Below are 21947 nucleotides of genomic sequence, written 5' to 3'. Positions count from 1 at the left end.
ACTGAAGAGAAGAAGCACCAACATGGAGCTGGAATCTGAAGGATCTGGAGAGATTCTGCATGAAGGAATGGTCTCTGATCTCTTGTCAGGTGTTCTCCAAACTCATCAGGCATTATAGAAGAACACTCTGTTATCTTGGGAAAAGGAGGTTGCAAAAAGTATTGAATAAAAGGGTACCAATAATTGTGGCCAACGTGTTTTGGAGAAAAACATTTATTCATAATGTGATTTTTTTCCCCCACTTTCAATTCTTTTCCTTCAATGAAAGGTTAGATTTTTGCTAATTTTATGAATTAAACATCAAAAGGATAAACAATGCAGATTTATTTTTACAGTCATCTTTGATCATATTTACCAAGGGTGCCAATAATTCTGACCACAACTGTATCTATCATCCATTCATTGTTCATTCCATTGTTCCATCCATCCATCCATCCATCCATCCATCCATCGTTCTATCCATCCATCCATTGTTCAATCCATCATTCTATCCATCCATCCATCCATCCATCCATCGTTCTATCCATCCATCCATCCATCCATCCATCCATCCATCGTTCTGTACATCCATCCACCCATCATTCTGTCCATCCATCCATCCATCGTTCTATCCATCCATCCATCCATCCATCGTTCTATCCATCTATCCATCCATCCATCGTTTTATCCATCCATCCACCCATCATTCTATCCATCCATCCATCCATCATTCTATCTATCCTACTTGTCTGTCTATCTATTGTTCTATCAATCTATCGTTATATCTATCTTATCCTACTTGTCTATCATTCTCTCTCTATCGTACCATCCATCCATCCATCCAAAATTTGTTTGAGATATAACAAAATAGGACAGTATAATGCAACAGTATCATAAACAGTCAGATCTTTTTTTATATACACAGAGAAATAATAAAAGGAACACATACACACCAAAAATCATAATACATTATATGTAGATATATATTTACATAATTTATACATTATTATTATTATCGTTAATAACAAATTATGGTTGGTATAATTAAATATCTTAATTTTGAATATTCCAGAAATAGTTTATTTTTCTAAGATAAGCAGTTTTGGGACTAGGTTGAGTCATTATCTGGGTCCTGAAGCAGAACCAGTTGAGAAGCACTGCTCTATTTTACAGCCACAGTTACCATAGTATCATTTGGTAAAACCACAGTATACTTAAAGTGATGTTTGAGCACAATGGAAGTTGCCATAGAAACACTTTCCTTCCATCTCCTGATACTGATAAAACGGAAAAGATGGAGACCTGCCCATTCCGTTCTCTTCATTATCTTTTGTGTGAAACTTGTAGCTTTTATGTGACTTTAAGACAGGGGTGGGGAGCTCATTTCACCATGTTGTGTTTCTGAAGAGATCTCAACTCAGATTTGCCAAGATAGCAAGGTCTGAGGTTTTGAATATAAATTCAAACATTACTATACTATAAATTAGAAAATTATACATTTAAGATTTTTAATTTAATGTAAATTAGATTATTAAAAAACATATTTAATTAAAACCTTAAAATAAAAAATAAAAGTAAAAATGTTTTGAATGTTTTAGGATTTTGAACAATTCTATTTTAACTTTATCTTGTTTTTAATTGTTCAAAATCTTAAAACATTCAAATGTATAAATGCATAATTATTTTAGTTTAACTAAAAACAAATAATTATAAATTTGAACTTTTTTCAGAAAAATCCTTCAAAATCCTAAAATGTTTATTTACAGGTTTAAATGGAAAAAAAAAAGAAAAAAAAAAGCGTGGTCTCAGTCTTTTGGACACAGTTTGCTAGGTATCCGCAGCTACGGAGCAAACAGTTCTGCGTCAGATGTTAACATCCAGCCCATGTGGTAACCGCTAACAAACCCAGTCGGCAGAAATCCCCTCGGGTCATGCATTTTAACTATCATCAGACTCGCAGATTGCGAGCTAATCTGTACTTGACGTGAAGTGGTTTCACACGGGGAGGACGCCCAGAGGGGGAAAAGACCTCGATTACGCATTTAGCATGGACCCGGTGAGTAACGGGGAGGCATCGCAGTGCTGCCCTGAAACACTCACACACACCCTGCGGCCAGTAACCCGTGAACCAGTGGCACATCATGTTTAAGAAATATGCCATTACAGCATTGTGTGAAAATGACACAGGAAGTGCTCTTTCTTTCCTAGCGCTCTTTCTTTGCGCTCTTGAATGTGAACACTCTCTTTAGAGAGGGAGGCAAGGATCGCCCCGATCGCTGAATGGAATGTCCCAATTGAGCAGCGGGGGGGAGGCTGCGAGCAAATTGCACCCAATTTGAGAGAACGCACTCCCACAGCCCCGCCATTCATCGCCTGTGTTTCTCTGGGCCAGAGCCCGCTTCGCCATCCAAATAACAAGAGATAAAAAGAAAAGAAGGGTGTGCAGAGGGTAGCACGTCTGAGAGAGGAGGGGGGCCACTGTTTATCATCCCAGCCACAGAGAAGGTGCCAGAAGAATCGCGGATGTGTTTCGACCTCATGAGCTATCTGAGCCCGGCCGGCGGTGCCCGGTCCAAGAGCAGCGTGAGAATCCTGCTCCGGGTCTCGCTCTTGACCCGCTCTCGTTTCCTCACAGCAGGAGACGGCAGCGAGCTGAAACCTGACTCAAAATGTGTTCTTGAGCTTATTTAAGAAGGTTGAAAACAATTGTTTTGACTCCTTAGTGGTGTTTGCTAAATTGTGTTTTTTTTTCTGATCAAATTGGCTAAAAAGTTCCATTTCGAAGAACAGAACTCTATATACCATTGACTTAATTGACTCTTTTTACTTGATCCCATAAGTAACCACTTAAAAACTATCCAGAACACCTTAGCAACCACATAGCAACATCCTCACACCCACTCAGAATGTTAGCAACCACATAGCATTGTCCTTGTGATCACCTAGAATCAGTGTTGGGGAAAGTTACTTTTAAAAGTAATGCGTTACAATATCGCGCTACTCCCTAAAAAAGTAACTCATTTAGTATGGTTTAATTGGATCATATATATCATATATATATTTGTGTAATTTAACATATTTAGTAATGTTCTGAGATTGAATTTCACTGTTTTTATTGATTTTGAGGAATACTGAATCTGTTTAAACGCTCACGGTTAGTCTAGAACTACAGTAACCATCATGTTCACACAGCGCACACAACACTTACAATTTCTCTCAACATGTCAGTCAATAAATGGAAAAATAAAGTAACTTGCGTGACTTATTTGAAAAAGTAACTCCGATATTTTGTTGTAAATTTAAAAGTAATCCATTACTTTACTAGTTACTTGAAAAAGTAATCTGATTACGTAACTCAAGTTACTTGTAATGCGTTAACCCCAACACTGCCTAGAACACCTTAGCAACCACAGAACAACACCCTGGCAACAACACAGAATACATAAGCAACCACAAAGCATCATCCTGGCGACCATCTAGAATACCTTAGCAACCACCTAAGACACTTTAACAACCACATACTGTAGCAACATCCTGGCAACTGCACAGAACAGTTTAGCAACCACATAGCAGTGCGTATATTGTATAACATTTGAACAAACACAAGGAGAACCAACCTAAAGGCTTTGTGCTGAAAATATATTAAAAGTGATGTAATCACTGTTTATTTTACACATACTGCATAAAGTGAGCTTATATTGAGAGCGTGTTACTATAATATATCAAATCTTTCCCTCTCTCTGCACGACGCTTTAATGCTGTGTGATCACTGGCACTGGTTTCATCGCACCCTGCCAAACTGGCACATTTCCTGTCTGAATCCAGTACTGAGCCTCAGATACGCCATGCGGGTGGCAAACGCTTTCCAGATTTGTCCAGGTAATAAGAAAGACTATTTTCTTCAGCAAATGAAAGATTTTTGTTAGTAAGTTAACTTTATTTCTGCCCATGATGAAGTTATAAAGAGAAAATATGAAAGAGAAAGGAGATCTTTTTAGTAGACAGATTCTCCTAATCAGCAATGAAATTAAAAGGAGAAAAAGACATCAGTAAACAAAGAGGCAAAGAGTATCTCTGAGTGCTCAGATTTACCAAGATACCAGATGAGAAGTATTAATTCTGTATAAAAACTAGAGCTGCACGATTAATCACTAAAAGATTATCTCGATTCAAACACCCACGCGATCTCATTCCTAAATTACAACGATCATTATTTCTGTGGTTCAGATATTCATAATATCACAGAAGAACTGGGATAAAAGTTTATAGTTCGGATATAAACACTGATGTCTACGGAAGCAATCAAAATAGAGCAAATTACCTTTTGATGTATAAATGATGTATAAATTACATTACTACACCAGTAGGTGGCGTCAAAATGACTGTTAAAAAATGTATTTGTCATTAAATCATTCAAAGAGATTCATTAAAAAAAACGCTGATTCATCTAGTAAATGAAACAAATTCATTCAGATTAATTAAATAGACTGCAGCAATTAACATTTTGTCAGAACCTCTAGTAAATTACATCAATTTATCCAGAAACATGCAGCTCTTAAAAAAAAAAAATTAAAAAAAAGAGAGAGAGAGAGAAACAAAAAGTTTTATGACTTTTATTGCTCAAAAGTTGCTCTTTCCGAGTTCGTAGGACTTAATGGAGTTCGTTTAAGTCTCATTTAATTTTCATCAATGTTTAATTTAATATACATCATCTAATTCTTCAATGTCAGCTCAAACATTTCTCATCACAATCTTCCAAAGTGTCCTGTGAACTCAATAAAATGTTCTTATTCAAAGCCTTTCATGTCTCAGCATGAATTATTGTAATGATTTCTATTTGTGGGTAGTTGACATGAAATGCTTTCACCTCCTGTGGTTTGACATGCCATAGTCCATCTAACATTACTTTAAACCACATTATGTTAATTATTTTATAATTATTATGCATGTTGAGCTCATATTAACTGATTGACTACATGGAATATTTGTATTTAAAAAATAGTAAAAATGTATTTGTCACACTGCAGGACAATAGAAATGTAGCAAAGACAACAAGCTGATTAAAGTCGACATGAAGTTGTAATAGTCGTTTCTTCCCTATTGTGATGTATATCCAACTGAAACGGGAAAATGTAGGGTGGGACTTGATTTTGTCGATGGGGAATTAAGTGGATGGGTGTGGTTTGCTATTGCTGTGATGTCATGTGAGTGACAGGTTGCCCCGCCCTCACGCCAGTAAACACTTCATCAGAGAAGAGAAAAGATCTCACAGCAAGAGGGTACAGGAAGTTATTTTGATTAAAGATTATGAGGACACATGACTATAAATTAAGATGTGCACGGATAAATCATTTATAATAAACACTTTTATTTCATGGTGACTTGAAGAATAATGAAAATAGATTATACAGTTTTCCTGATAAATATATTAAATATATAATATAATTCTAATCTAAATCTTAATGTTAGTTTAAAACCATTGACCTTTCTAGATTCTTTACTTACCATGTGGCATAAAATCCTGATATATCATGGTGATATTATAGAATAATTGGCTATACATACATACCACAAGCCAAGAGGCACAAGATAAGAATATGTTAAAGTGTCTATAGGGCCTGTTTAATCTGGCAAGTTAAACCCTCTTTTGCATGAGGCCACACGGCACAGGCCAGCGAGGCAATCCATCTCCAAAGCTCCATGAGATCGGCTGAATGGGATGAGACCACTTTTATTCTCTTTCATGACAATGCGAAGAGAAAGAGAGAAAGAAAAGAGTTAGAAGGTGAGGGATTTCTCTCCTGATTGAGAGTGGGAGAGAAATGAATTTAAAAAGAGGAAGAGGCCCATAGATTTGCCAGGTGTCCCACTGGTTTTCTGTCTACGGCTAGTGTGCTGGAACACGACCCGCACGCGGTACACAAGCCGGGCTCTAATCTAATTAGTGCGCCTGATTACCACACTGAAGCTCCTGCGAGCTCCCCGCTGGGACGCCCTACGCCCAGCCGCTTACGCCGGGGCACTGACTGCTGCCTCCGCCGTGTGTGTGTGGCAATGCTAAGCAGCTCCATACACACACTGACACACACACACACACACGGTTCTTTGATTCATTGTCATTCTCCCCCCACCCAAGAGTAGGAGAATGCGACCCTTTCGGACCGCTGTCTCCGTAGCGACGCCGAACAAAAGCGGATCAACAGGGAGTATTTCTTTCTTTCTCGCCTCTCTGTCTGTCTCATCCGCCAGCACTGGACAGATTTAAAACTTCACCAAGGCCAGGACTGAAACGCAGAGCTGGATGCAACAGCACTAACCAGTAGTGTAAATGTCCTGTGAGTTCTGGACAATTTGTGCCTCTTTGATACAAGCGTTCACTGCAGTTTCACTATGTCATTGCACAAGGGTGCAGAGCGCTGGTCTATCATATGTTATATGAGCAGAGGTCGAAATTTGTCTTGAAAAACCTGTCCAACATCTGATTTGAGGAAATACGGTGTTGCAGGGATAACGTCAAAACCCAGAAGACTAATCCGCCACTTTGCAAATCAGTCTTCTGAGTTTTCAAGTCACAGCTGCACCACTCTATTGTCAAAGTAAAATAAAATAAAGTCATACAGTCTTTTGCCATTGTTTTCACATCTCATAAAGGCCTAGAATTCATCTCAAAGTAATTAAAGGGGTGGTTCATTGCAATTTTACTTTTTTAACTTTAGTTAGTGTGTAATGTTGCTGTTAGAGCATAAACAACATCTGCAAAGTTACAGCGCTGAAAGTTCAATGTAAAGGGAGATATTTTCTTTTAAAGAATTCTCTGTTTAAGGACTACAACAAACAGCTGGTAGGGACTACAACTAGCTTCTTCCTGGGTTGGTGACATCACTAACCCTAAAATTTACATAAACCCTGCCCCTGAGAACACGAAACAAAGTGGCGAGGCCATGTTATTGCAATACAGTACGTAACACAAATGCAATAGCATGTCATAAAAGCAAGATGACAAAATGACAAGTTATAACTGTAATTAAACTAAACTATACCTGTTCTATCTTCATGCAGCATATATTCTCTGGCTCTGTAGGATCTTACAACAGCTCCCACACGAGCGATTTATAGATTATCATGACAGAATATGCTAATCAATGACTTTAAAATAGTTAACTCCACATCAGCTACATAAATTCATCAACTAACCATTCAGAAGCGTCCTGTTGCATTCAAAATGTTGTCACTTCTTTTTGAGTCTCTCCATCATTGTCCGACTCCATTTTGAACATAAAAGGCTGAACAGTTTCTGCGTGTCTACGTGAGGTAATGTGAGGCACTGCTAAGTGCTAACACGAGCTCCTGAAACTCCACCCCCTTTTAAGAGCAACAGCTCATTTGCATTTAAGCGTGCACGGAGTGTTTCTGCTCACACTCAAAGTGACAAATTTAACATGCTATAAAAAATTATCTGTGGGGTATTTCGAGCTAAAACTTCACATACACACTCTGGGGACATCAGAGACTTATTTTACATCTTGTAAAAGTGGCATTATATGACCCCTTTAAGAATAGAATTAATAGAAATTAATTGTTGTTCTTTGACTAACATTAATGAGAGGTTTATCAGGCTGCTGACATTTTAAGACCTATCGAGGATCTGAATTCTCTCCAAACTCTTTACATTCATTTGACTGTCTTATGAGGATACTTGCCAAAAACAGAAATTGTGACAATTTTGTGTTTTTGTCTATTCAAATGGGATAAGAGGCAAAAGAGAACTCAATTCAATACTGTAAAGCAGCTTTTTGTGTGCGCGTTTTGGGTGTGTGTCACAGAGAGCCGTTTTACAGACAGGGTGCCAGTTCCAGTATCTTTTACCTTGTATCACGCTTGAATGGTTTAAAAGTACTTGAATTAATGATTGGCTGATCATAGGATAGGCGTACACACTTCCTTCCACTGTAGAAAACTAAAGCCAAAAGGGGCTCTCACACCAAATAGCTCTAGGAACTCAGTTCTAGGAACTAGCCACTAGGATAGTTCCCCGGGAACTAATTCCTCCTCCGGGCCATGTTCCTGGTTGCATTCGCACCGGGAATATAAGAACTCAGAAGCGGCAGACAGCCGCGTTTTTAAGCGTGGCATTTACAAACGCTAAAAACCGGGGAATGGATGATGCAGTGATCGGAGCTGTGTTTGTTGTGTGTCGTGGGTTTCGTGATAATGGAGATATATGTAAACGCATAATTTATACAACTGATAGAGCAAAACGTGAGGCTAAGAGACGAAATCTCCTATGACAACTTTAAGTATTACATATGATCGAGGCAGAGAAAACAACACAACCCTGCAGACAACAGGTAAATGTCATTATCACTGTTTTCAATGTTTGTGAAGTAAATGTTATAAAATTAAAAATATTAAAATATTAATATTTAAAAATACCGGGTGCCGGTGTTTGACATGCGTTTGACCAATCAACAAACACTCACATCATTGATAGTTCCTATAGCGCTGGTTTAGACCCTACTCTGAAGTAGGAGCTAATTTAGTTCCCCCAAAAGGAGTTCCTAAAACTAAAATCGTTCCTAGTTCCTGCGGTGTGAACACGGCAAAATCCGGGTACTTCAGCCAATAGTTCTAAGAACTATGAAAAGGTTCCTCCGGTGCGAAAGCCCCTAAATATCCCAGAAATGGTATCTGCCGATTACGTTATTTGGAGCCGGAGTCTGGGCAGTAGTGATTCTAAGGTGGAGCCGCGGAATCAAGGTCACGCAGACTCAAACGCAAGCACAGCTGTCAATCATGACTTTACACCCAGATTTTATAGCATCAAAACCAAAGTTATTGGGAAAACGAACACTTGAACATACGTCTGCGTGATAAGAACTACCTAAAATGACAGAAACCATCTTCGGAAAAAAAAAAATTATTTGAAGTGTAATTGGATATTTTAGTTTGGCTCACATCCCATTCGATTGCATGGAGAGGGCTGGGTTTATGACCTATACTGCAACCAGCCACCAGGGGGTGATTAAAATGGTTTGGCTTCGCTTTTCAGGACATGTGTGGCACACTTGATGCAGACCATCCTCAGTCGGCTGCTCTCACTATTCTCTTCGCGTAGCTGGTGAGTGGAATCCAGATAGCGTGAATATATGGGCCTACTGTAATGCTAGCCAAAGGATGCCTAAAAAAAATGGATGCTGTGCTAATTGTTAGATATTTTTTGCACATTAAACAAAAAATATTAAACACAGAAATTAACACATTATTTTTGACAGCCCTAATATATACTTTTTTTTTTTTTTTTGGGCCAATGTAGTAGGCCAGACTTGCAAATATAGCCTATATGTTATGTGCTGAAAAAGAAAAATCATTGGGTCTCTCTCACACATGGTGGCCGGTTGAACGGGACACGCCATTAGCCCTCCATACACCCCACCCAATGAGATTTATACTGCAGTCAGGACACTTGGCTTAGCCAATGTTACCTGTCCTATATAACATCAACATGATGAATGACTTCCCTATTAGAGCAACCTCCAAGTATGAACACTTGTGGCTGAGAGTGAAAATGAAATGAAACTTAATATCACAGGCCTGAACGATAGCAGCTATACAGTAGATGACCAGCAATGCCATTAATAGCTCGTTCTGTCTCTTTCTCTTCTTCATTTTATTGTTCAGTTAGTCTTTGTGGTTGCTGATTTAACCTGTGGATATTATCTATATTAATCTGCTTCACCCCAGGAGATGCCTAAAAATGTTTTTGGGAGCCAATGTGATAACAGAGAAGGATTGTAAATGAGTCGTTTAAAAGTAATGAGAAGTACAGAGATGTTAATATAGATAAGGTGCTATATTAATGAGGAAACTGCACTTTAGATGGCCTGTGTGATTGGGGTAAATTGGACATGTGTGTGTCTCTCTGTGTGTTTATAAACCTAATTCTGTGTGCAATAGTTTTAGCTGCAAAGTCACATTTCAGTTCGATTTAAATGCTGAGGTCTTCATATACACTGGGGTCCAAAACTCTGAAACCACATGGACAATCTGGAATGTTTTTTAAGGAAATAAACAAAGTTTTGTACATGAAAGTAAAGTTGCTTCTGCACTATTTCTAAGTCACTGATCAAATAAGCAAATTTGTGACAATGTGCATGTGAACTTTTTTGTACAGATGTTTTTGTTTCAACTGAAGCTCAAGATGCTTTAAACTTTCAATTTCAAATGTAAAATGTAATGCTAACCAGTGTTTGGGAAAGTTGCTTTTAAAAGTATTGTACTCCATAAAAAAGTAACTAATTGTTTTAGTTACTCTTAGTTACTTTTTATGGAAAGTAATGCGTTACGTTACCTTTGCATTACTTTTTCTCATCTGGGCCGGGCTTGCTTGTTTGTTTTTTAATTAAAAAATGTTATATTTTTGGCAACTGTAAAGGCATTTTCACGCCAAAAGCAAAAGGAAATAAAAATTGATGCCTGTCCAGTAGAGGGCGCAGCTCAAACAAACCTTTAAGTTGTGCTGCCATTCTGGATTGCAGAAGAATAGGATGCAGGAAAAGAAAGTTCAACACTCTTACTTTATAAATAAAAAAAGAAACAAATGTGATGTTTATCTAAAGTCATTATTGCTCATTAGTATGGTTGAATTGGATCATTGAAGGTCAGCAGCAAAGACATTGGTTAATAAAGTAACATTAAATACATAAAGTATATTTGTGTTATTTAACATATTTAATTATTGCAGGTTTGTGCAATATTCTGAGTTTGCATTTCACTGTTTTTATTCATTTTGAGGAATTCTGAATCTGTTTTTGTGCAAGTGAAAGTAACTGCATGTTCATATTTAGTCTAGAACTACAATAACCATCATGTTCACACAATGCCTCTGCACTTACTCACAATTTCTCTCAGCATAATGACAGGACAGGTGTCAGTCAAATTGGAAAACAAAGTAACTTGCGTTACATATTTGAAAAAGTAACTCAGATATTTTTAAAAGTAATGAATTACTTTACTAGTTTCTTGAAAAAAGTAATCTGATTACTTATCTCGCTTTACTTGTAATGCATTACCCTAACACTGATGTTAACCATATAATTTAAATGAATGAAAAAAAATGTTTACTAAATTCAAAAAATCTAAACTGAAGCATTTTCTCTAGTGGTCTCAGACTTTGAGACCCAACTGTACATCTCTTCCATATAAGTCTTGATTTGCGGTAACCAGGTACAACTGCAATATGTACTGGTGATGGGAAAGTGTTGTTGAGTCTGTAGTAAATATTTGCATTACTATAAGGGATTATAGCTGCACACTTCAAAAAAGTATTGGAAAAATTCCTCTAGCTCAAACAGTAGAGAATGGCGCTAGCAACACCAAGGTCATGGAGTTGAATCTCAGGGAAAGTACTAAATAATAAAATGAATACTATGAATGCAGTATAAGTTGCTTTGAATAAAAGTGTCTGTCAAATGCAAAAAGTAAATAATCAAAGCTTACAATTTTACTTTGGCTTACTCATACTTTGATTATGGATTTCTGCCATACTATTTAGGACAGATAGCATACAAATTGGGACACTGTATAGCTATGTTTCCATCCACCTATTTTTATGCACATTTTGGGATATTGCATGGATGGAAACACCAAGATGGGCATACATTCTAAAAATGTGCATAAAAAATCTTTTTTATCTGATAAGAAGACATGCACATAAACTATGATGGAAACACATATTTGCCAAATTAGTCCCTCTATGCACAACAAAAAAAAAACTCAAGTGACTTTGCCTCAACATTGGCTGTGATTGGATAACTGGACTAACCAGCGGCTCAGTTTCATTGCACAGCATCTCAAATGTTGGTTTGATTATTCTGAAACTTCTGAGCCAAAGTCTGTCATCAGAATGATTTGGTACAATGACCTCCCAGAAGCGTCTCACACGATTGCGTTCACAAACACCATATGCCTCCGAATGCAAGATAACATGACAGCATTTATTGCGTGCTTTGAGGCACAAGTCATTTATGATGTACAGTATGAGCCACAGTGTTTTCCCTGATTGCAGCAACGTCCATTTTATTAGTTATTTTGCACCAATTTCCCAGGAAGTGATGATTTTGTTCTCTTAAAACCATGGAATGGAAACACTGCTTTATTCTCAAATATTTTATGTGATATTCCAATTGTGCACATAAATTAAATTCTCAGCTTTGGATGGAAACATAGCTAATGTTTGTTCAGAATTTTTCCGGTTCAAGTAAGGACAGAAAAATGACTGCATTGCACCTATTTAGGATGTGTGTCTGTCTGTCTCTCTTCATTTTATTTTTTCTTTCTAGCTTGGCAGTGTTTTGTGCAGAGGCAGTGCAGTCCTCACTCTTGGACACCGCAAATCTCAGATGTGTTTCCAGACTTGAGGCCAGTAAGGAATGAGTTTATGATATCACACTGTGAAATCAAACATCTTTTTCTTTTTCTCATCTCTGCGAACAGCCAGAGGACCTGTGTGCAGTCAAAGACAGATTCTGCCTCTACCGCATGTGCATGCAAGAGCCGTTATATTGTGCCCTGATAAAAGGTGAAGTATAGTTTAAATGTGCATATTTCATATCATTTATGAATTTAACAGACAATTTTATCCAGAGCAACCTAGTGCATTCAAAGTATACATTTTGCCAGTATACTGTATATACCACCGTTCAAAATTTGTAGTCAGTATAATTTGTTTAAAAGAAATGAATACTTTTATCCAGAAAGCATTAAACCAACCAAAAGTGACAGTATATAAATTATAAATTATGTTACAAAAGATTTCTATTTTAAATAAATGCTGTTCTTTCTAAATTTCTATATCAAATAATCCTGAAAGTAATTCTTGAGCATCAAATCATCATATTACAATGATTTCTGAAGGATCATGTGACACTGAAGACTGGAGTAATGATGCTGAAAATTCAACTTTGCATCATAGGAATAAATTACATATATTACAAAAGACAGTTATTTTAAATTGTAATGATATTTCACAATATTTCTGCTTTTACAGTATATTTGATCAAATAAATGCAGCCTTGGTGAACATAAAATAAGTATTTTAAAAATATTAACAAATTTACCACCCCAAAACAAACCACCACTTCGGTGTTGCCTTGTTCTACCAATTGAGCTACTTTAGTTTAATATAGTTGAATAGAGTTTGAAATTTAATATATGTGGAGTTTTCTGTATTATTTTTGGTAACACTTTAGTTTAGGGTCCAATTCTCGCTATTAACTAGTTGCTTATTAGCTTGCATATTACTAGGATATTGGCTGTTCATTAGTACTTACAAAGCACATATTAATGCCTTATTCTGCATGACCTTATTCTACATCCTTAATCCTACCCAATACCTAAACTTAACAACTACCTTACTAACTATTAATAAGCAGTTATTAGAAGTTTACTGAGGCAGTGTGACCTTATTTTTTCTTTGTAATCTGTTTCTCATGTGTGGTACTACTTTCTCAAGAAGGCGATAAAAACCTGCATTGACCAGATTTTTAAGAATCTTAAAACCTACAACTACATTCTTGAACTTCTATAAGTCCTTTATTATATTAACTATATTAGTATTTAAACTTGTGAAATCTCTGCTTTGAACAGGAACCAGCTGTCCCCTTTGTCCTCTAGATGCTGCGAGGCAGTTTGAGCGTGTCCATCTGGAGGAACCTGCTGAGTTCACACGCTTTGATGCTATAACATAAACCTTTAGCCTCTGAATAAGCTGTCAGCGCTATGAGAGAGAGGGAACACATAGAGAGAGAGAGAGATAGAAAAGACCTAGAAGAGAAAGATGTCTAGTGACGTGAAGCGAAAAGACAGCAGGCGTTTCTAAATAACAGCTACTTACCGAAATCTTTTTTGCAGTATTTTTTCATGGTGACCTTCATCTTGCCCTTGGGGCTCTTACAGTGGGAGTCACAGTCTGAGGAAGATAGCAGACAGATAGCTAGTGAAACGCAGGTAAAATCTGTGTGAAACAACAAAATTAGTTTTTCAGCTGTGTTTGCAGGTGAAGGGGAAGCATAAGAAGACACAATCTGCCATTTTAAACATCTTTGGTACTTTACCCTGTAAAGCCTGACATATGAAATAATAGTCAGAATTTTTTTTTTTTTTTTGAAAGGAACAGTTTATTGAACCTTTAGACAAAATCTAAAAAACTGCATATGTGTTTTTGAGTATCACATTTGATACATCAGGCTTTTATGGCTAATATAGTATGATATAGGAGAATATGGAACTCATACCTGAGGAGGAAAAAATTTTAACCTCAATTTTAACCAAAAGTTTGACCTCAATTTTATTTAAAGGCCCAAATTGAGCAAAAGAATGTAATTTGATGCAGTTACTGATATTTATATGACCAAAAAGTAAAATGAAATTCTGATAGCTTGTAATGAAAATCAATGAGTTCTTTATAACAGTATAAGAGACTACTTCTCCCAATCATATGATCAAAGCTCTGTCGTTTTATTGTGGGGCATAAAATATATAATGCGATGCAATACAATGATGATTAAGAGATAAATGTTCAAATAAAAGTAACATAAACGTTCCTCAAAAGCATGTATCAAGTCATTAATCAATTGATAATCAAGTAAACTTAAGTTGCTTCAGTCCAGTAAGTTTTCATCTAGAAATATTAGTAACAATATAAAAGTTATTCTTACATTTACTTTATAAAAATCAGTAAAGACTATCAATAATCTATCAATCAAAAGACAGAAGGGATGTGTACATATTGTGTGCATATTAAATATGATCCAATAATAGGGTTATTGAAAGTTATTGAAAATAGACTTGGCTGTGGCGCAAATGTATGAATATCATTGCATTAGTTAACAAAATATCAAACTAAGTAGCATTTATTTTCAAGAAAAGAAATTTAATAATAAGACAATTGATATGCCATTTCCGATTTGTATTATATTGTCTAAAGCAATAGCGTTCATGCACATTTAAGTGCGACTCAAGTGTCCAGATGATTTTGGGGCCGCTGCTTCATTCGCACATTTAAAGAGAGTCACGTTAGACCTAATTAAGACTTAATAGGTATTTAATCATTTAATCTTTTCTTCACTTAACCCAGTCATTTTCTCACCCTAATTATCAGCGCCTCCCCATATCCCCCCACTTACTCAGCAATGTCAGGGCAGGGGGTTCACAGGTCATTTAAACTTCATTCAGACACAGAACACCCCCGTCACAATGCCCACAATACCGAATCCTCATTTAAACGCAGCTTTCCACATATAAACCTCAGGGACGGCATCCAGCACGCTATGATTTATAGCTCTAGCGCTCAGCGGATCTATTCGACACCACCATGGAGACCCGAACCCCACATTGAGGCCTCGGCGATGGAGTCGCTTCAACGCCAGGCAACTGTTGGATTGAGACCAGAGTGTTGGCTCAGTTCTCCTGTTGCAAACCGAAACCCGAGAGTCTCTCGTCGCAGCTACTTCACATAGCGTAATAACCTCGAGATTTCTGGTGGACTGGAAGAGATGGGAGCGAGAAGACCTTTCAGCTTTTGCCTGAATATGGACAAACTTCATTATTTTCTCCAGCCCTCTGTCCAATCCACCCTTTTCATGTCCCTTTATATTCCGTCTGAATGAGGTTACCTGGGCAACGGCGAAGCAGGAAGGAACCACCAACCCGAATATAAAAAAGTTTGAAGGGGAAAGTAAAAGGGGGGCTAGAAGAGCGAGATGTCTGGCAGCTTTGGGGGGTGGTGGTAACACAAAAAGGTGGTGCGCAGAATTAGGATGTGAAGGACCGTGGGGGGAGAACTGGAGGCAGGGAGTGAGAAAGTGCGGAGAAGGGGATGGCGTCCCCGAAAGTAAATGATTCTGACGAGTCCATATCAGCCACGCCTGATTTCCATGTTAATGCATGAACGGAGGACGGGGCGGCTTTTGTGTGGCGACGGCCCTTGTCCGCCTCATCCTGCCTCTCTTTGATAAGACTGGGCGGCCATTAGGCAAGCAGCACAATGCCTGACGCTGCCCATTACACCCACGTCCCCCAAATAATGGATGTCCCCTGTGGAGGGACAAATGTCTGCTTAATAGAGTACCTCAAGCACAACTGTGCTGCTCCACCGGGGAGCCACACCAGAGCGTTCTTCACAGGACACTACAGCAGGATAGGTAAAGAGAATAAGAACTTCAGAGGTTAAACTTACTATTACATTTAGGTTTTGCCCTAAATATATATACTGTAAAACAATACATTGATCAAATGACTAACAATACAATGTATTAGGGCTGCACGATTAATCGCAATTAACCCAAAATCGTGCTTACACTGGCTTAGTGCGATTATTAAATCGATTTATTTTAACACGCAGCTTGTCAGTGAAGCACGGCTCTGTGATCATATAGAGACAGAGCGCATTTAGTATAATCTGAAAACCACGCCCACCGGGGGGGAAAACAATCCAATCGTCTCCATTGACTTTGTATTGCGTGAAGCTGCCTCCTTGTCATTTCTGACTTATTACAAAAAACAGAACAATGTCTAAAAGCTGCTGTGACATGGTGTACAGCAAACAAGCTAAAGAACCCAGAACTAAGTTTTTATAAGCTGGATACAGGCAGTGAGACAGAGCGCAACGGGTCATATTACTATAAGAAATAAATTGGAGGGGAACGTAATCGGCGACAGGTTATGCTAAACAAACAAAGAAAAAAAAACGTTAATTATTTTTAACCATGTCAAAGAATTATTTCACCTGTCGCCGAATACGTTCCCCTCCAATGCATTTCTTATAGTAATATGACCCGTTGCGCTCTGTCTCACTGCCTGTATCCACTTTTATGTCCTTAAACATTCGTTTTTTTGGGGTCGACGGCTTATAAAAACTTATTTCTGGGTTTTTTAGCTTGTTTGCTGTACACCTTGTCACATAGCAGCTTTTAGACATTGTTCTATTTTTTGTTTTAAGCCAGAAATCACAAAGAGGCAGCCTCACGCTATATAAAGTCAATGGGGACTGTTGGATTGTTTTCCCCCCTGGTGGGCGTGGTTTTCAGATTATGACGCGTGTCGCTCTGTCTCTATAGTAAATGCTGCTCCATCCGAAGGTTTGAGTCGCATATAACGTGCATTTGAAAAAGCAACACGCGTTAAACATCTTTCCAAACATGAGAAGCATTTATGAACCTCTTGTCCAACAAAAGACAACATTTAATCAGATGTTTTTACTCCAAACTCACTTCATAACATTAGCTGAGTGTTTGAAATAACATTGTTCTGTGAGATGATGTGGCTTACACAGAATATTATGTCATATTATTTCATAGTATTCTATACAGTGATGGCTATGTCGGTTAGCATTGCATTATAAATATACTTTATTATCATGAAAATACGAATGTATATTTTTCTACAACTGGAGTACCACATTTTAGTTGTTCTCTGATGAGGATTTGCACTAGATTTTACACATTGCACATTTTCGCACAGAAGCCTGAAAGACCTTCTTTCAGGGAAATGTTCATGTTACATATTTTGGTTGCATTTGTGAGTTAATAAAATGTAAATGGTTGTGTAAAATAGGCACATAATATAATATTGATCGATATACACCTGAATCGATTCAAAACATAATCGTATCTCCGAATTTTTTGAGGTATCAGCAAATATTGTATCGCTGGTTATGAGAATCGATATATATTATTGTGATGAACCGTCTGATTTACACCCCTAATATACTATATGTACTGACCGCAAACTTTTGAACAGTATAGCGTATATACAATTTTTTTGTATTTTTTCTTCAGTTTTCTTTAGTACTTTCAAAAATAGGCCGGACATAAAACCAATAAACATATTAGCTTATATGAAAGGGAAATAACAAGAGGTGAGCTGTTCTTTTTCACTCAGTTCACGTATAGGTGTGAGTTCAAGATTTAATGCTTTGTACAATTGTACATTTTCACATAATGAGTTTGATATTTATTTGATAAAAATAATGGCCGTTAAAAATACTGGCTGGTGAACAGAATTTTAGACACTTACCAGCCAATTTTAATAATATGGTCACACTGACCACCACTACTCAATGTGACTGCAATGTGATGTGTACTTCCTATAACACCAGATGTACTCATTACATCAGAAGAATAATGGCATCTACGCTAATATTAGTCTTTCTGTTTATCCTGAGGTTTACCGTAGTCAACCGGATCCAGGCCGTATCCAGGTGAGATTGAGGACCTACGCCTTGACACGACCACAACGCACCCCTGAAGTATCAGCAGTGATTGAGTCAACTAGATCATCCACTGTGAAGGCCTCATCGACACGACAGCCAGTGGCACAGTTCCTCAACAAACCGTCCATACCGGTGTGATGAATACGATCCTCAACTGGATTGAACTGGAATAAATACTTTGAATGTTGCGATCCTATCGGGCTTATGATAGCTACCTGAATCATAACAAAGCACTGTTTGCCAGAGGGAACTAAGCCTGGTTTCTCCCAAGGTTTTTTTCTCCATTTTAACACCTATTTGCCACCTGATGTCACCTGTTGGAGTTTGGGTTCCTTGCCGCTGTCGCCTTTGGCTTGCTTAGTTGGGGACACTTGACATTTGACATTTGATATTCAACAGTGCTTTGCATCTGCCTACATTGACAGCATTTTCTTTAAGAGCTGCTGTGCAGCCAAAATTATATACCAGTTATCACTGTAAAGCTGCTTTGACACAATCTGCATTGTAAAAAGCACTATATAAATAAAGGTGACTTGACTTGACTGCTACATGTGTGGGGAAACCAAATTGCTCTTACTGAAACATTTCAGAGGCAGAAAGCGTTTAGCAGCTGAGTTTGGCTCCATGGGACGACTGCACGTTACGGGTGTTACTCCCACAGTGCAGACAGTGATCGGGGAGCTTGGGTAATTGAGTATGAATGAAAGTACAAGGGTGTGTTTTCCCTCATGGCACAGCGCTGCTTGAGTGTGACGGAAAAGCAAACGCGTTCAAATGAAGCATGTAATCAGATTAAGGTCCCAGCCAGTTTCGATGGTGACTTAGACAAAGCAAGCAGAGAAGCAAAGCATTGGCTTATGTTGATATCATCATGATTAAGAAAAACTCACCAGATCAAATGTGTGAAAGATTCACTACTTCATTTTTATGGCTGTTTTGGCAATCCAAGGTGTGCAGTACAGTCACGAGGGGTCTTGTATCACCCTGAAGGGGTTTATTGTGTAATATTGATACAGGTAGCTGATAAACACATGAAATATTGATCTGTTTTGGAGTAAAATGAGAGACAAGCTAACACAGCTACAGTGTGTAGAGAATTTGTTGCTGAGACATTATACAAAAATACAAAAGTACCGCAGATTAATATATTATTAATATAATATTTGATATAATTAATATGTGATTCATGTATTTAAAGGTACACTATGTAGCCTTTTTTTTTTTTGTTCAAAATTAACATTTAAATAATGAGTCAATACATCATCAATCCTTCTTCCAAAATGTGTTTTTGTCTTAATATAATTCACTATGATAAGCCTATTGTAAATGTTTTAGACCTGATGGGATGGTTTTTATGGGAAATTGTGTACATACATCACTCGCCTGTGCGTGTCTCATCATATCCGTAAATAAAGAAAAGTTACTTTGATACATGTGGGAGTGGCATAGGTTAGTTGTCACAACAAGGAGAAAGGTTGACATGGATCACACTAAATCTCGACCCTCCGGGGAATCACCCGTAAAAAAAGCACTGAACAGAGGAGGGTCAGCTGGCAAAAAGAGAACGCGACAGGGCTCGTAATAAAACCAGAATCAACACTGACTTGGTTTTTCTGAGATGTGGAGAACTGAGGGATTTGAAATGTTGTAAAAGCAACCTGGAGATGTTGTTTTTATTACTCAACAGGTGAGTAAGATATTTTATTTAACAGATTAATTGCCATATGTAGCTCTCTAACAGAGTTCATTGTAAAGCATTATCTATTGTGAAGGGTCATTTCTTTATGGTTGTTGTAGCACTGTGCTGGAATTGATTTTCAAGTAAGTATCATGTCTATTAATGGTTATAGGTACAGTCAGGTACAGGTACAGTTTCCTTGAAAGTCTGTTCACTCAGAGGCCATATTTGCAATGCCTCCGGGCATCTATTTCGGGCTTCTTTTTGAATGGGGGAATCCTGAAATCTCAAAAACTGCTTGGTGAACTCACAATTAAGTAACATATTTCAAACCAGAAACAAAATATGACATGAACTGTCTAATAAATGTTGTTTCTTATGCTCAAATAGCATTAAAAAAGCGTATTTTTCAGGCTAGATGAGCCAATGCACATGTGCAGTCCGGAGCTTCTAACGGCAGCTGCAGTGACGCAATGACTTTACCAATCGGCGATTGGCTCTTTTACTTAGAAGGCGGGACATATTCCGCCACATTGCACGTTGCAGTTTCTCCCATTCATAACTAATAGGAGTGAACCGTCTTTCTATATCTATAGTCTTTGGTACAGTAACGTCTTCAGCTAATGTTTTATGACCAGTAGGATAATTTCTCTTATTTTTTTTACTTATGAGAAAGAACCAGATTCATCCACACAGTCACACACAGCCGAAGCACAACCAAAACAATGTTCTTCTGCAAAATGGATGCAGTTTTGTTTTTTAACCCCTAGAGGGCCAAAAGTTACACCATGTACCTTTAATTTAAATCATTTTTTTGTGATTTTATTCCATTTTATTCCTCTTCTTTTTAATTATTACGCTTAAACATTTAAATTTATGCTCTTAAAGCTGCAATATGTAAGATTTTCTGTCCGCTAGAGGTCGCTAGAGCCCTATTCAAAACAAAGGCGTAGCTTGATGACGCCAAGTTTGAGCACGGACATGTGGTCTTCACATCACAGCCGGTGGAAATAATCAGGATAGGACTCGGGAAGAAATCATGTTCATGGATGCGATTATTAACGTTATTGTAGTATGAAGCAGAGCAGGAGCGAGTGTTGTGGGAGCTGAACAAGGCCGCTGGAGCGATTGCACGACACACGCCTCACGAGCAGCGTAACTTTTATTATGCCACAGTCGCCGGCGCCGCTTCTGCTTTTCCGGTCATGAGTATGAGGTAACGCAGCTCTGTTTATCATATTAGATACATTTGAGAGTGTTGAAAATGATGTTATAACGTTACTCTGTTCGTTCGCTCAGCGGCTGCTATGAGACACTTGTTTGAGACACACTGCAGTAAGATAGATCGATTTTAGAATATCATATTAAATGCTGGATGGCTTGTTGATAAATGGAATGCAATTAATTTTAAAACGTATTGTATGATGGAGAAAATTCTGTATTACTGTTACTAAAAATAAAGCTGCATCTGATTATTATGTTAACTACTTGACAAAATAGTGTTTTTCTGAGGCATGGTAAAGCATGGTACTCACAAAAAAATCAAGAAAATTAGATTTAAACAATAAGACCAAATGTGTTGAGCTATATAACAACAATTAGTTTTCTGTCTATAAATATATCAAAACAGTTGTTCCCTTGTCTATTTAAACATGCAATATATTAAAGTGTCTTTGGTGTTTCCATGGTTTCTACAAAAGTTTAACCAAGGCTCCGGGACGTGTGAGGAAAATTTTAACCAAGGCTCCGGGACGTGTGAGGAGTCGCCTGTCAATTGCGTCGTATGACGCAATTGACAGTTTGTATCCCAAAGTTTGTACAATATCCCAAACATTTGGGATATTGTAAGTACTCAAGTGAACAAAATATATAACACTGGCCTAGCGGTTTTTGGATATTTTACTGCAAAATTCTTACATATTGCACCTTTAATTGTACTTTTTAATTCTTGTCATTTTTATCTGTAATTTTATGCTTTATTTTAAATTTTATGTAGAATGAATATAGCATGTTTCCGCCTTA

General features: G+C 37.6%; 1 protein-coding gene across 2 annotated transcripts in view; it reads right to left on the bottom strand.

The window, feature by feature from the left end:
* ntn1b (netrin 1b) overlaps window positions 1-21947 on the bottom strand; it is a 65275-nt gene that overhangs the window by 4263 nt on the left and 39065 nt on the right. For both annotated transcript variants that reach the window (XM_051888538.1, XM_051888537.1), the window contains exon 6: window positions 13871-13945. In XM_051888538.1, coding sequence (XP_051744498.1) covers window positions 13871-13945 — 75 coding nt within the window. The remainder of the gene's footprint in view (window positions 1-13870; window positions 13946-21947) is intronic.

Source organism: Ctenopharyngodon idella, chromosome 3, assembly GCF_019924925.1.
Source record: "Ctenopharyngodon idella isolate HZGC_01 chromosome 3, HZGC01, whole genome shotgun sequence".
In the NCBI taxonomy this organism is placed as follows: Eukaryota; Metazoa; Chordata; class Actinopteri; order Cypriniformes; family Xenocyprididae; genus Ctenopharyngodon; species Ctenopharyngodon idella.
Note: the sequence above shows the minus strand (reverse complement) of the source record. Positions and strands in the feature narration are given on the sequence as shown.